General features: G+C 47.9%; 1 protein-coding gene across 1 annotated transcript; it reads right to left on the reverse strand.

The window, feature by feature from the left end:
• Positions 1-697: 697 nt before the first annotated feature.
• On the reverse strand, positions 698-3,336 carry LOC123160354 (sphinganine C4-monooxygenase 1). Its single transcript, XM_044578164.1, has 3 exons — positions 2,977-3,336; positions 2,448-2,742; positions 698-1,568 (listed from the first exon to the last, which is right to left on the reverse strand). The coding sequence occupies exons 2-3, from the start codon at positions 2,673-2,675 to the stop codon at positions 1,002-1,004; spliced, it is 795 nt and encodes a 264-aa protein (XP_044434099.1). The 5' UTR covers positions 2,676-2,742; positions 2,977-3,336; the 3' UTR covers positions 698-1,001.
• Between the last annotated feature and the right edge of the window lie 12,026 nt (positions 3,337-15,362).

Consider the following 15,362-nt stretch of genomic DNA (forward strand, 5'->3'; position numbering starts at 1 on the left):
TGTAAATATTTTCACACATGTGATCTTCTCATTATGTACTACGCAATAACAATTTTGGCACAAATTCTTGTAGGTGCACATGACTAACACGGAGCACATCGATGTGCTTTTTCAGATTTTGTTGTTGCGAAAACAGATAATCTTGTTTCAAGGTGCACTTGTGTGTATATTGCTCAGTATTGCACCCACCAATGACCAATACAAGCACGAAAATCACCACCTGAATATTTGTAAATATACATCGATTACAACTTGCAAGACTTCAGAAATGTTCACTGACGTATACCTAAAACAGCACTCTTTTGTGACTGAACGGTACACTCGAGAATACGGGGAACCAGATTTGTTATTACTCTCCAACAAGCAACCTGAAATAGCAAAGGAATACTGAATGCACATGGCACTCATTTGACTAAGCACATGCGTGCAGTTATTCAAACATAAAAATATCATAGATACACATGCCCGCAGTAGAAACTGCTGTGTGTGCCCTGAAGTAGTTTGGAGGCTGTTTTTTCCTGTGGGTTTTCTGCTTCTTTTAGGTCACCTCTGTGTGCTCATGGCTGCCAAATGCTAGCCTTGCAGACAACCTAATCACGTTTTTTCAGGCTGGCACTGTCCATCAGACAGCCTGGTCCATACAGAAATTAACAACAGCTCCTTTTAAAATCAGCATTAGTCAGAGAGACAATGTCCATGACAGCACAGAGAAGCTTTAAGAATGCGAGGGCCAACGCACTGCTGCATAATGTATGTAGTGCTAATAATACCAGCTCACTTTGGCCATCAGCATGAGGCTCACACACAACCCACATGAGCAAATCAGAGTGGATCATCTTTACACAGTGTTTTATTTGCTATACCTTGGTACACAACGGCATTCCAGCAAGATGCTTTATCTATATGGACAGGAAAAGAATTCTACAACACAAATGTAGTTAGAAAAGATCAGGTAGAGCATTCTTCACCGGGTAAGTGAAGACTGGGAGAAAGCGAACCACTTAGTCAGACTTGCTCTGCACTGCGAGGCCGAGATTAACAGGGCGCGCCTCCAAACCTCCTCCCTTGCGTTCCTCCAGAGTGTATGGCATGTAGGTCCCGAGGATCTTGTCCCACATGACGAAGAACGGCTGCGAGAAGTTGTACTTGTTGCCGTAGAGCTGGTGGTGGATGTCATGGTAAGCGCTGTTGTTGCTGAACAGCACGTGGAGGATATTCCCAGGAAGCCACAGGCCGCAGTGATCATCGACGGTCTTGATGGTTGCGAATGAGAAGAAGAATATGGACGTCCTAGGAGTCATTCCGGCGACGAGGAACGAGAGGGCGCCACCAATCGTGTCCAAAATGAGGCCCTCGAGGGGATGGTTGTAAAGAGCGCCAAACGCGTATGGAACCACAAGAGTGTGATGCTTCGAGTGGATATGCTTGTACAAGAACTTGTTGATGTGCATGTATCTGTGCATGAAGTACTGCCATGTGTCCATAACAAACATTGCGATGATAAATTGCAGTGCTATCACCAGGGCGGGAGGCTGCTTTCTCACAGTACCACTGTCATCACCAATTATCTGCATTTTAGCACATTGCAGACTTAGTACAGTACCCGCGTATGAAATTTCATCAGGGAATTCTAAAATCAGTGTTAAAAGCCAGACTTTGTTCAAAGAGAGAAAAATAACTTCAACTGATAATGGAGATATATCCGTACTATTTAAGACTCAATTTCCTTTTGGAAAGCACGACCAGAAGTTCTGGAATTCATTAAATGAAGAACTAAAATGTTTGAAACAAGCCAGGCCTAGGTGCATAGTTCACTAATCCATCTACAAAACAAACAGCAAAATGACCAGAAAATAAATCTAAGCCTTAGTTTTAAATCAACAACATACACTGGTTTCAAGTCTTTCAAGATCTACTTCAACCAATAAAATCACGGGAAGCAACTTTACTGCCTTCAAATAAATTCCCCAATGTGAATACGACCATTGTGACTCTTGACAAGAGAGCTAACAGTTAATACATATTCAATCGACAAAAACAGCACTACATCCTCGTGGTCCATAATTAATCTAAGACTCGCTTTCAATCTCCATATCAACACTAGACTGTTTGCTACTCAGCTATTTTTCATGCTAAAACTGCCAACAGCAAGCTATTCCGTAGAAGGGCCTGAACTTGCTTGTTATTTTCAACAGAAAGGTTTGAACTCGCTGGCTTAACCATCATTCAGAAACTGTCAAAGACTTAATCAAAGCCTATGTTTCAAAATTGTTCACTGTGGCTGATTTAAACTGAATATTAACCCAAATAGATCAATAATCTTTCTAACCACCCTGTATGTGGACATCCTATGAAGCTAAACCAGCACATCGAATCAGTCTACCATGGCTTCAACAACATCAACAAGCTTTCCATGGTAAGATGATAATGTCAAGAGGATTATTTACCGTGAACAGGAGAAGTGAGACGGCAATCTGAAACCCCTGCTGCACGAGGACGCCCTTGACGACCGTCCACTTGGAGACGACGTTCTTCACCTCCTCCTCCCCTTTGGGGTGGAGCCGGTAGTCGTCGATCTCCATCCTGTCCATCACGATGTACAGCCCCGAATAGAGCCAGTACACCGCAATCGGCACGAATGTGCCCAGCAGCTCGTCGGAGACCGCAAACGCCATCCCAGTGCGCACCCCCAGCTCTCCAAATCTTTGCTGCCGTAGCCCGTCCACTGTTTGAATCCTTCCGCTGCAAACACCCGGACAGTTAAAACTAGTGCTACCAAATCGGGGAAGGAGATACAACGTGTGAAATCCCCCAAATCTTGAGCCCAGACGCGGCATAAATCCTAAAAGAGGGGCGCCAGCACCAGCGCCGCCGCCAAGAACCGCAAATGCGCGGTCCCGGATGCGGTTCCGCGAAGCTGGGGCCCCAAGAAAGCGTTTTTGTCTGAAGAATCTGGCAAACCAAGTCGGATCTTACCAGGCCGGAGGTGGAAAAGCTCCAGCAGCTCGCCGTCCAAGTGGCAGCCGGAGAAAGGGGAGGAGGACTTCCTCGTGCTGCCCCTGCTCGGAGGACGGTTGGAGACGCTGCAGACGGCAGCTTATTAAGGGGCTAGTTTAAAGCGGGGGCGGCAATGCGCTGGGTCCGCGAAGGCCGGCGAGACCGGCGGCTGGCTTAGGGGGGATACCAGCCTGACCCGAGCGGCGACCGCGAGGAGGAGACCGCGTGGGAGAGGAGAGGAGAAGATAATTTGCGGCCGCCTACCCTCCTATCGGTTCCTGTTTTGACTGATCTGAAATGCCATGGGCGGGGGCAGCAGGCAGGGGTGGGCTCTGACCAGCTGACTGACGGAGGCGGCAGCTGAGCTGGGCAATCTTTTAACCCTAACGTCGGAGAAAATAATGGCGGCCGGCACGCGCACGGGATTCTCTGCGGCGGGGCCACGTGGACGGAAGATCGTCGCGGCGAGATCGTGGTGGAGTAGAGGATCCGTGGTGGCAAGACGATGAAATCCGCCGTCTCTCACCGAAACTGATTCATGCACGATGCTTGTGGCCGATGTATGCACGACAAGGAAATCGAGCGGCAGATGTCCCGATGCATGCACGCATGTCTGGCTGGATTTAGTTTATCGTGCATGAGTCGTCTGAATTTGTCGTGTGTATAGCACGGCTTCTGAAGTTTTCAGGAGGTTCCAGATCTACGAGTATATTAGTAGAAAAATAAAGTTCAGTAGAAGTAATTCTTTTGCGGGTCACTAGAAGTATAATCATCTTAGAAAAAATTACTACTCTCTCCGATGTAACATTATACTCCCTTTATCTTTACCTATGTACTCCCTCGCTACTAAAATAAGTTTCTCAACTTCAAAGTTAATACAAAGTTAGAATTGAAACGCTTATTTTAGAATGGAGAGAGCACTAAAGAGCGTCAATTAATATGGATTAGAGGGAATAAATCAAGTTGTCTAGGTCATTGAACAAACATTATTTTTACAAATAAAGTTTTCAACATTTTTGCATGTAAATACTTCAAGATTGTTTACATATTAACCAAGTTTTAGATCGTATCGGATCTAATATAATAACTTATTTCCAAATCTGGAGCAACCATATTTGTATGTCTTAACTAATATGAGTGCATTTCCCTTGTCTAAGAAAAAGAAAAACAACATGTGGGAGCAATCAGGTCCGTACACAAATTGTACTCCTTTCGTTCGGGTATCTAAGACCGGCCGGCTATTTTGTCGTAACCAAGGAGCGAGCACGAGATTAGAGGGGAGTTTTGAAATAGGGCAACCTTAAGTCGTTAATACCCTTTACTCGCAATTACTCTAGAAAATCTTTTGCAACAATATCCCTCGGATATCGCTCCCGCTCTCTCACATGCATGGGAATTAATAGATCGATTTAGTGTGCCCTGTATTTCATCTGTCCACCTCCCTTGCATGGATGGCAATCATACAACCATTAAACGTGTGATCCCCTCCTCATGCACTGGTAATTAAGCTCTTGCGGATCACCAATTCTTTCACTGGGAATTGGATTCATGGCACCATTACAAAAATTTCTCCATGGCGTCGGGCTTGCAAAAATCCCAAATCTTTATAAGTATCCCTTCTTTTGCGGTTCATAATTTTGTATTTGTCTACTTTCAATTCCATTATCAATGCCTTCTTTTGATCTAAATCAACCATCATATTGTCAATTAGACGATGCAGGCGACGTGCACGTGGGTGGTGTTCGAAGTGTTATTGCTAATGAGCCGAAGGTGACATCCCCAGAGTAGATGTGGTTGGACTTGGGCGACGCCGACTAGGTTTAGCGGGTGTCACTCATGGCGGATGGTGGCCCATCGGTGATATAGTCTGGTTGAGCGCATAGGTGGATATCTTTCCCATCTCGATCTGGGTGGTCGTGGATGTGATTCCTTCGATTGCATGCCAAAGTGAGTAGCTTAGGTAGCATAGAAGGTGACAACCACGACCTTCTTGGCCTAGCTGGGTACGGCTGCGGATCATTCATCCATGGGGCAGCTGTGAGCTCGTCCGGTGGCAGCGGAGGTGTAGCACATGTCCCTCTCAATCCAACCAGCCATGGCCACCAACTGTTCGATGTTTGTTGTTTTGATGATTGATGGATGTATTTTACACTCAAATTTTACAAAAATTAATATTGATATAACTAAGGTCTTTGTTAGAAGTATCACTTCAAGATGCATAGTAATCGTTATTTAAATGCAAGATGTGTAAATCCCCTTGGTCTGGCATATGTTGCTGATCTAGTGGACAAAAGAGGGAAATGGACACAAATTCATGACCCATTATGAAAATGGAGGATTTTCCATATGTGGATCGTCACTAGCATCCAATCCATCACACAAGACATGCATCGGTACGACTGCACTCGGTCGTACGAGTGATTGTACTAGACAGGTTCCACTCCCTCGAGTCAAACCAAGGAGCTTTCATGAGGGGACCCTGAGCCACTCTAATTCACAAGACTCCCGAAACCCTAGTCCAGAGGGGTTGAGTTATTTAAGGAGGAGAGAAGACATTAGGAAGAGGATTGTTTGTTCCACTTCATCAAGAAGGAGGTTGTTTGTTCCACTTCATCGGTAAGGAGGTCTTCATTTCTATAGCCCCTCTATGCATAAGATCCACCTTCTAATCCACATTATAATCGCAATTGGAAATATTAGAAGATGCTTTTAAATCGTCCAGACGACGTTAATTTGCAAGGTAACCAAACAACGGCCCAATTACGTTAGTGGATTTGTGTGACAATGGAACGTAACATCAAGTTATTAGACGTACGTAGAGAAGATTTTACCCAGGTTCATGCCTCTGTGATGCGAGTAACAACCCTAATCCTACTTCGTATGAAATTATAGAAGTACAATGAGGGAGTCCAGTGACTTGTACACAAAGTCGTTGGGATATTTGGTGGACGATATCAATGGGGTGTGCAAGATCAGACCTAATCTTGGTCTAGAACTAGGTCATTGTCTTCGGCATCCTTGATGTCAGGGTAGAAGTTTTCTCCTGCCAATATTGATGTGTAGGTACTTATACTCGGCTTTAGTTGGTGTGGCGCCTTCCTTCCTAGGTCTCCTGGTCGCGGATGGTTCGACCTCCCTTTGTCGTGATTCCTCCTGCCTCCTTTGAGGGGTCTAAGTCGTGCCTGTTTTGTGCCTTTCCTTTTTGGTTGCGGACTCTTGCTGAAGTCAGCCTTGAAGCCTCAAGAAGATTCCTTCGGACTCATGCATGACTAGATGTGGACCTAACACCACTTCTCACCGACACTGTCGGGACTTACCATATCCTGTAACGGAGGTTTATTTGTTTCTATGGGTTTTCCCATCTAGGAGCGGTTCCTTATGATGAATTATGGGTGGTGATATAGTTTTTTGGAAGTCGCACGTCCCTCTTCACTTTCTCTAAACATCATTTGGATTTCCAAGTCGCTCTTCACAATACATATACCGACACCCCAGTCGGTCATTGTTCATTTCATGTTTCTTCCTCCAACGCTCCGATGTTTACCTAATTTACCCGCTTGCATCTCCCTCTTATTTGGACTCTTCTGAAAACCCTTCCAGTGTCGAGAGCTTGGCCTCTGGTTGTTAGCAGTCGCTAAGGTCACGTACGCTCCTTCCCAAGGCCCCTCGTTCTCTTTTGGGGTTGCCTTCTTCGGAGAAACCATCTTCATCAGCAAGAATGACTGTCACTTCTTCATCGTCCCTCCTTTGGTGTGTCTCTAGTTCGTCGTGGATATATCACTAATTTCGTTGAGGCAAGAGTGGGATTTATCTCAGTTGGGCATCGATTTGACAAAGGTCCCTCTCGCCTCAGGGGATATGAGCGCGATGGTTCTCAGTAATCATCTTCTTTGTGGGTAAATTTTCCTCTACCTCCATTTCTTTGCTCCGTTCTGGATTTCTACAAGATCCAACTTTTTCATCTGACTCCCAATTCTATTGTTTCTCTCTCTTGTTTTTGTCTGTGAAAGTGAGGCCTTCATTGGAATTCCAGCGGATTTGGATAGTTTTGGCTCTTATTTTGAGCTAAAGGTGAACAATAATGGTGTGCCCAACGTGATATCTTGAAGATATCGATTTTGCATTCATAGTAGAATGAAAGGGGTTTTTATCCCCATCACATGTCGCGAGTCACAGAATCTGTGGGACGCCTGTCCAATGGCTAGGTGGGTGGCTATCTCGCGTTTGGATGGACTTACCCCGCTGGGGAGACAAACCACAAAAGAAGAACAACTACGATCCCCCCTGTCGGTGTCAAAACCGGCGGATCTCGGGTAGGGGGTCCCGAACTGTGCGTCTAAAGCTGATGGTAACAGGAGACTGGGGACACGATGTTTACCCAGGTTCGGGCCCTCTCGATGGAGGTAATACCCTACTTCCTGCTTGATTGATCTTGATGATATGAGTATTACAAGAGTTGATCTACCACAAGATCGTAGAGGCTAAACCCTAGAAGCTAGCCTATGATTATGATTGTTCTTGTCCTACGGACTAACCCCTCTGGTTTATATAGACATCGAAGGGGGCTAGGGTTACCCAAAGTCGGTTATAGAGAAGAAGATCTATCATCCGAATCGCCAAGCTTGCCTTCCACGCAAAGGAGAGTCCCATCCGGACACAAGACAAAGTCTTCAATCTTGTATCTTCATAGTCCAACAGTCCGGCCAAAGTATATAGTCTGGCTGTCCGGATACCCCCTTATCTAGGACTCCCTCAATAGCCCCCCGAACCCGGCTTCAATGACGATGAGTCCGGCGCGCAGATTGTCTTCGACATTGCAAGGCGGGTTCTTCTCCAAATCCAGAGTACCTGTCGTAGCGAACAGTGTCCGGCCTCCCATTAATGTTGTACTCCTCGGCCTATGTGCTTTAATAATGGCCATTTCCATGTGTCGAGGGAATACGAGGAGCCGGGGCATTTTCACATTTGCCACCCTGACCCTGTGAGCGAACCGTCTATTTGAAGAGACGGGGATCCTCAGATCCAAATCTCACCATCTTCTCCCAAGCAAGCATTCAACAGAGCGCGTCCGGAAAAATCCATTCCATCATGGCCGGTCGCCGCAGCTCCCCTTCTTGCTCCCGTAGTTCTGCGCCGGGTAACTGGAAAAAGTGTCCCGTCCCCCATAGCCGTCTAGTAGAGTTGCAGACCCAAGGGTTCCTTCCACCTGCATATATGGTCCCCCTCCGAGCCGGACTAGCCACCTATAACGGCGGGGAGCAAGCGGAGAACTTTCCGAACCCATCTAGAAGGGAGCGGATATGCCTTGTCCCATATTTGCTGAGAGGGCTTGGGTTTCCAATCCACCCATTCCTCCGCGGCTCCTGGAGTTCTACGGTCTCCAGCTGCATAGCTTCACTCCTGCCTCCATACTGCACATCGCAGGGTATGTTGCCTTCTGTGAGTTATTCCTGGGCTGCGAAGCTCATTTCGAGTTATGGAAGAGGCTATTCTGCCTCGTCCCTCGCAATCAAGAGGGATCTATATATCAAGTGGGCGGAGTCGAAATATGGCGCGTCGCCCAGGCTGGATACCTGTCCGACACTCCAAAGAAGGCATCCGGTGACTGGCCTTTGGAGTGGTTTTATGTAGATGATGTTCCCGTTCCGGACCCAGTCCGACCGAGCCTTCCCGAGTTCACCAACGCCCCGCTGAAGAAATGCCAAAACTGGCATTCGCGGAGCCCCCAGGAGGAAGATGACAGAGAGGTCCTCTATCTGATGGGCAGGATAAAAATACTGGCCAAATCAGGATTGACAATAATAGAAGTCATGTCAATATGCATAATGCGGGGGGTGCAGCCACTTCAATATCGGGGGAAACCCATGTGGCACTTCAACGGAGAAGACGACGCCACCCGCTACGGTCGTAAAGGTCCGGACTCCGCCACCGCACTGGCGAAAATATTGTCCGATTTGTACAAAGGGGAAGAAGAGGAGTTCCTCCGCATTAAGCCGCGGGATGGATTTTCTATGTACAACCCCCCAAGCTGGGTAAGCTGCCATTCCTCACTCGACTCTATTCATCCATGTGTCCTTTGTCACCAATCATTTATCCTGCCATTTTCAAAGCAGGAACTGAGAAGGGCCGTGGAAGAGTTCAACAGCCCACCTCCGCAGCCAGAGGATCCTGGCCGGGCTCTCGACCCCGAACTTGAAGAAGATCCGAATATATCCGTGGAGCTTGTCGACATGACATTCTATCAAGCAAGCCGCTATGGTGCCTTGGTGGCCATCCTTGCCAATTATCCCGGGCTGCTCCCGGTGTCGAATGTAAGTAAATCCGGAGCCCTAACTTCCGAATTATGCCGTGCCTTAAGCGCACATGTTGTAATTTTTACAGAAACGACCATCAGAACGCCGTGCCGAGCCCACGGGGGCTCATGAGCAAAGGGCACCCGGGCTGGGCAGGATTAAGAGGAAGGCGGTTAGGATTGAGACGCCGGGGCAGAGGTACAAATTAAGCTTGCTCCGTGATTATCTTTGCTGAAATGTGACAGTTTTCATTATGTCCTGGCAGAAAAAAACATCCGTCGGACTATATCCGGAGACCCTGCCGACCACGCCTCAAGCAGTCGGATTCCTGAACCGGACTCACGGGTGGAGGCTGATGTGGGGGCAAGGCCGAATTTCCCTCCCACAGAGGATGTGGGTAGACTTTCCTCTACAAACTCCGAAGTGGAGAGCGCCATGAATCACCGACGCAGACGGGCCATACTCCGCAATGGTATTTTCTCCAAGGAGGCTTTCAATTCCTTCAACTCCGGAGACGCATATATTCGCGCCGCTCAAGATGGACTTGCCAGAGCAATGGACCAGTATGCGAAGGATATACGGGTAAGAAAATTTGATAAGTATGTGTAGTAGTAGCCCCTGAGACTTGAAACAGTTGGCACAACTGATTTAAGGATCATTGTATGCATATGTTCTTGTAGAGAAGAATACCCATTTATCTCAAGAGCCGGAGGAATGTAAGACCCAGCTGAAGGCTGCTATTGCCGAACAAGAGGAATCAAAAAAGGCCTCTTCTGGTAAGACTTGCCTTGATAACGGAATTTGTAAGGATGTATACCTATTATTTATTCGGCATTGTTTATAAATCTAACAAAAGATGCTGCAGACAATCCCGGAGAGAATCCGAAGATTGTGGAAGATAATGAGCCACATCTGCGAAGTCGGCTGAAGGCGGGCGAGCGTGTGCTGGCGCAGGCTATTCAAGAGAAAAATAATCTCCAAGATGCTAATATCCGACTGAGCATCGAATTAAAAGATGTTCGGGCTCAGCTTGCTGACTCCATGAAGGAGAACATGAGGCTTCAATGCGGCATTTATAGTAAGTGCTTAAACAAACTGTAGTACAGTTCGACGAGGAAGCGTATTGACAGAGTTATGTCTGTAGGTATGCTGACGGGCCATTGTGAAGAGGAGATGCCCGGATCCGCAGGCGATATGCTGCAAGATCTTTCACAACTACACGAACGAGCGCGACAGGTGATGCAGGGTATTGCCCAGGCCTTGTGGCCATCCGCTTCCCTGCCAGGAGGCATGAGCGAGCTTGTGGAGATGCTCAAAGGAGCACGACGGTGCTTCCGGTTATGGAAGATATCAGCCTGCCGACAAGGTGCGAGGGAAGCCTGGGCCATGGTGAAGACGCGATACGCCAAGGCTGACCCGAACCATATGGCCAAAGTCGGACCGGTGGGGTCAGATGGGCAAGAGATACCCGTAAGTCTGGTATATGACCAAGTAATGTTAGTCGCAAAGTATTCCCAACAGGATTGTAGGCTAGACAGCCTGTTGGATGGTATAGAGGAAGAATATAGCCAGTCCAAGTGACTATGTAATTAAATGGACCTATGTAGTCCCTAGCCGGATTGAAAATCATTTGTCATGGCGGACCTTTTCGCTTCAGCCCCCGGACCCGACAGTCCGAAGTGTATCCGAATACCCGCACAGTTATGAAAAACCGGGGTATGTATGGAAACCAGGCGTAGGGGTCATAAGTGCTTGAACAGACAAGTACCCAACTAGTTATGTTATATTACATGGATAGTAATAAACATCTTCCAAAGAGAATAGTTCCGTTAGGGGTTCCTTTCCCTGGGTGCGCATGCATCGATGTGCATGTCCGAACTGCGAACAAAAGCGCAGGAAACAAAACATCTGGGGATTCATGTTGTAATAAACGAAAACATCTTTTGTTCACCGACCGAATATTCCCTTAAGAACGCTAGCTTTCGGCTTCACCCAGTCTGAGATACACATTCGGCTGAACTGGCAGTAACAATCGCAGAGGTGCTCCCCTTATGCCCTAGCCGAATTAACGAGAACGTAGGGCATAAACACAAGAGCCAGGCAACTCAGCATGGCCAAAATTTAAGTTATATCGATGCATATAATGGTGAAGAAAAGGCACATATGGAAAGAAAACGCATATGTGGCTAGCAGGGAGCCAATAAAGTAGTTGTATTTAGCTTCCGTATAGGAAGCCCCTAGGTATAGTGTGCACGCGTAGTGTGGCCGGAGCGATCAAAGCATCCGTACAGTTTTTTAAGGTTGTATGTGAAAAAGGAAAAAAGGGCGAGAAAGGAAGAAAGAGAACATAATTGAAGAAGCAGAGGTGAGGAGACGAACACTGAGTTCGGCACTAGGCGTAGAATCTTCGGAGTCTGGCCGCGTTCCATGGGTTCGGCTCGAGTCTGTTATCAGATGCATTGCGTAGACGGTATGCTCCTCCGGTGAGAACTTTATCAATGATGAAGGGACCCTCCCACTTGGGTTTGAACTTGTCCTTCTTATTCTCGGGGAGGCGTAGAACTAGTTCGCCAATGTTATAAGTTTTGGCCCGTACTTCTCTGCTTTGATACCTTCGAGCCTATTGCTGATAGAATGCGGAACGGGCTTTTGCGACGTCATGCTCCTCCTCTAGAGCATCTAAGTTGTCCTGTCGATCTAGTTCGGCTTCCTTCTCTTCATACATGCACACACGAGGTGAGTCATGGATTATGTCGCAGGGTAGCACTGCTTCTGCGCCATACACCATAAAAATGGTGTGTATCCGGTGGTACGATTTGGCGTGGTCCATAGCCCACAGAGTACGGAGTCGAGCTCCTCGACCCAATGTGTGTTTGATTCCTTCAAGGATCGCACTAGTTTGGGTTTGATGTCGCTCATGATGAGACCATTTGCATGTTCAACTTGACCGTTTGTTTGGGGGTGATAGACAGAGGCGTAATCGAGCTTGATGCCCATGTTTCCGCACCAAGTTTTCACCTCATCGGCTATGAAATTTGAGCCATTGTTAGTGATGATACCGTGGGGGACACCGTAACGGTGTACGACCCCTGATATGAAGTCTATCACTGGTCCGGATTCAGCCGTTTTAACCGGTTTGGCTTCTATCCATTTGGTGAACTTGTCCACCATGACCAATAAGTATTTTTTTTCTTATGGCTTCCCCCTTTAAGAGGTCCGACCATGTCCAGCCCCCAGACCACGAAGGGCCAAGTTATGGGGATTGTTTGGAGAGCGGTAGGGGGCATATGGCTCTGATTGGCGAAGAGTTGGCAACCAATGCAATGTTGGACAAGGTCATGTGCATCTGCCCGGGCTGTCGGCCAGTAAAAACATGTACGGAAGGCCTTGCTTACAAGTGCCCGAGCTGCACCGTGGTGCCCGCCGAGTCTGGAATGGATTTCGGCTAAGAGATGTCGCCCTTCCTCTTCGGAGATGCATCTTTGGAGCACTCCGGTAGTGTTTTTCTTGTAGAGCTCTCCTTCATGGACTTTGTAGGCCTTAGAACGTCGCACAATACAACGTGCCTCATTTTGGTCCTCAGGGAGCTCTTGCCTATTTAGGTAGGCTAAGAAGGGCTCGGTCCACAGGGCGATGACAACCATGATTTCGTGGGCCGAAGGTGTTATTTCGGTGGCAGAGCCTCCGATTACGTCAGATGGTTCAGAATCTTGGGTTGTATTCGAAGCCGGACTAATATTGCCGGACTCCCCTTCCCATACCACGGACGGCTTGAACAGCCTTGCCAAGAAGATATTAGGTGGGACGGGGCCGCGTTTAGTGCCGATGCGGGCAAGGATATCTGCCGCTTGATTATTTTCTCTGACCACATGGTGGAATTCGAGCCCCTCGAACCGAGCTGACATTTTGAGGACGGCATTACGATAAGCCGCCATTTTTGGATCCTTGGCATCAAAGTCTCCATTTATCTAAGATATTGCGAGGTTCGAGTCCCCGCATACTTTGAGGCGTTGGATGCCCATGGAGACTACCATCCGAAGACCATGCAACAGAGCCTCGTATTCGGCTGCATTGTTGGAGTCTGTGTATAATATTTGGAGTACGTATTGGACCGTGTCTCCGGTGGGGGATGTCAGGACAACACCCGCTCCCAATCCGGCCAGCATTTTAGAGCTGTCGAAGTGCATGATCCAATTGGAGTATGCGCCGTACTCTTTAGGGAGTTCGGCTTCTATCCATTCGGCGACAAAGTCAGCCAGTACTTGCGACTTAATGGCCCGTCGTGGTTTGTATGTTATGTTGATCGAACGGAGCTCGATAGCCCATTTAGCAATTCGGCCCGTTGGGTCGCGGTTATTTATTATATCATTTAGTGGTACTTCGGAGGCCACCGTAATCGAACACTCTTGAAAGTAATATCGTAGCTTCCGGGATGCCATGAAGATCGCGTATGCTATCTTTTGATAGTGTGGGTACCAAGATTTGCATGGAGTGAGGATAGTGGACATGTAATATACCGGCTTTTGGAGCGGGAACTTGTGTCCGTCTGCTTCTCGTTCGACGACGAGCGCTGCGCTTACAACTTGGTGTGTTGCCGCTATGTATAATAGCATGGGCTCGCCAGTATTTGGCGCGGCCAGGACTGGGTTGGTGGCCAAGAGTGCCTCTATTTCTTCCTATCCGGCTGTGGCCGCATCCGTCCACTTGAAGTGTTCGGTGCGTCGAAGAAGGCGATAAAGAGGTAGTGCCTTTTCTCCTAATCGGGAGATAAAGCAGCTTAAGGCAGTCACACATCCGGTTAGTTTCTGAATCTGCTTGAGGTCTATTGGGATAGCCAACTGTGACAGAGCTCAGATTTTTTTCGGATTTGCTTCAATTCCTCTACTGGAAATGATGAAGCCGAGCAATTTCCTGGAGGGTACACCAAAGACACATTTCTCCGGGTTGAGCTTGATGTCGTATGTTCGTGGGTTGTCGAACGTGAGCCTCAAGTCATCTATTAAAGTTTCAACGTGTCTTGTTTTAATGACCACGTCGTCTACGTAAGCCTCTACTGTTTTGCCGATTTGTTTTTCCAGGCATGTCTGAATCATGCGTTGATAGGTTGTGCCGACGTTTTTGATCCCGAAAGGCATGGTGTTGAAACAGAAGGGGCCGTATGGCGTAATGAGGGCCGTTGCAGCTTGGTCGGACTCCGCCATCTTGATTTGATGGTATCCGGAGTATGCGTCGAGGAAACACAATGAGTCGTGTCCTGCGGTGGCGTCGATGAATTGATCAATGCGGGGAGGGGGAAGGGATCCTTGGGGCAAGCCTTATTGAGGTCCTTGAAATCGACACATATGCGTCAGGATTTGTCCTTCTTTGGTACCATTACCAGGTTCGCTAGCCAATCCGGATGTTTGATGTCTCTGATGAATCCGGCCTCGAGTAGCTTGGCTAGCTCTTCTCCCATGGCTTGCCGCTTCGGCTCTGAGAAGCGCCTAAGAGCCTGCTTGACTGACTTGTATCCTTTCAGTATATTGAGGCTGTGTTCGGCCAGCCTGCGCGGGATGTCGGCATGTCTGAAGGATGCCAGGCGAAAATATCCCAATTCTCACACAGGAAATCTCGCAGTGCAGCGTCTATTGTGGGGTTCAACTGTGTCCCAATGGAAGCTGTCTTTGTAGGGTGCGTTGGGTGGACCTGGAATTTGACTATCTCGTCCGCGGGTTTGAAAGAGGTGGACTTGGGTCGCTTGTCGAGTATCATGTCGTCTCTGTCCACCGTGGCTCATAGTGTTGTCAGTTCTTCGGCCGCGAGGGCTTCTGATAATGCCTCCAGGGCTAGTGCGACAGTTGTATTTTCGGCGCGGAGTGCGACGTCTGGATCACTAGCTAGAGTGATTATTCCATTGGGCCCGGGCATTTTGAGCTTCATGTACCCGTAATGGGGTATAGCTTGGAAGCTCGTGAATGCGTCCTGCCCTAAGAGGGCGTGGTATCCGCTGCTGAACGGGGCCACTTGGAATGTAATTTCTTCGGACCTGTAATTCTCCGGCGTGCCGAATACCACATCTAGTGTGGTTTTTCC

The sequence above is a fragment of the Triticum aestivum genome, chromosome 7B (assembly GCF_018294505.1).
Source record: "Triticum aestivum cultivar Chinese Spring chromosome 7B, IWGSC CS RefSeq v2.1, whole genome shotgun sequence".
NCBI classification, from domain to species: Eukaryota; Viridiplantae; Streptophyta; class Magnoliopsida; order Poales; family Poaceae; genus Triticum; species Triticum aestivum.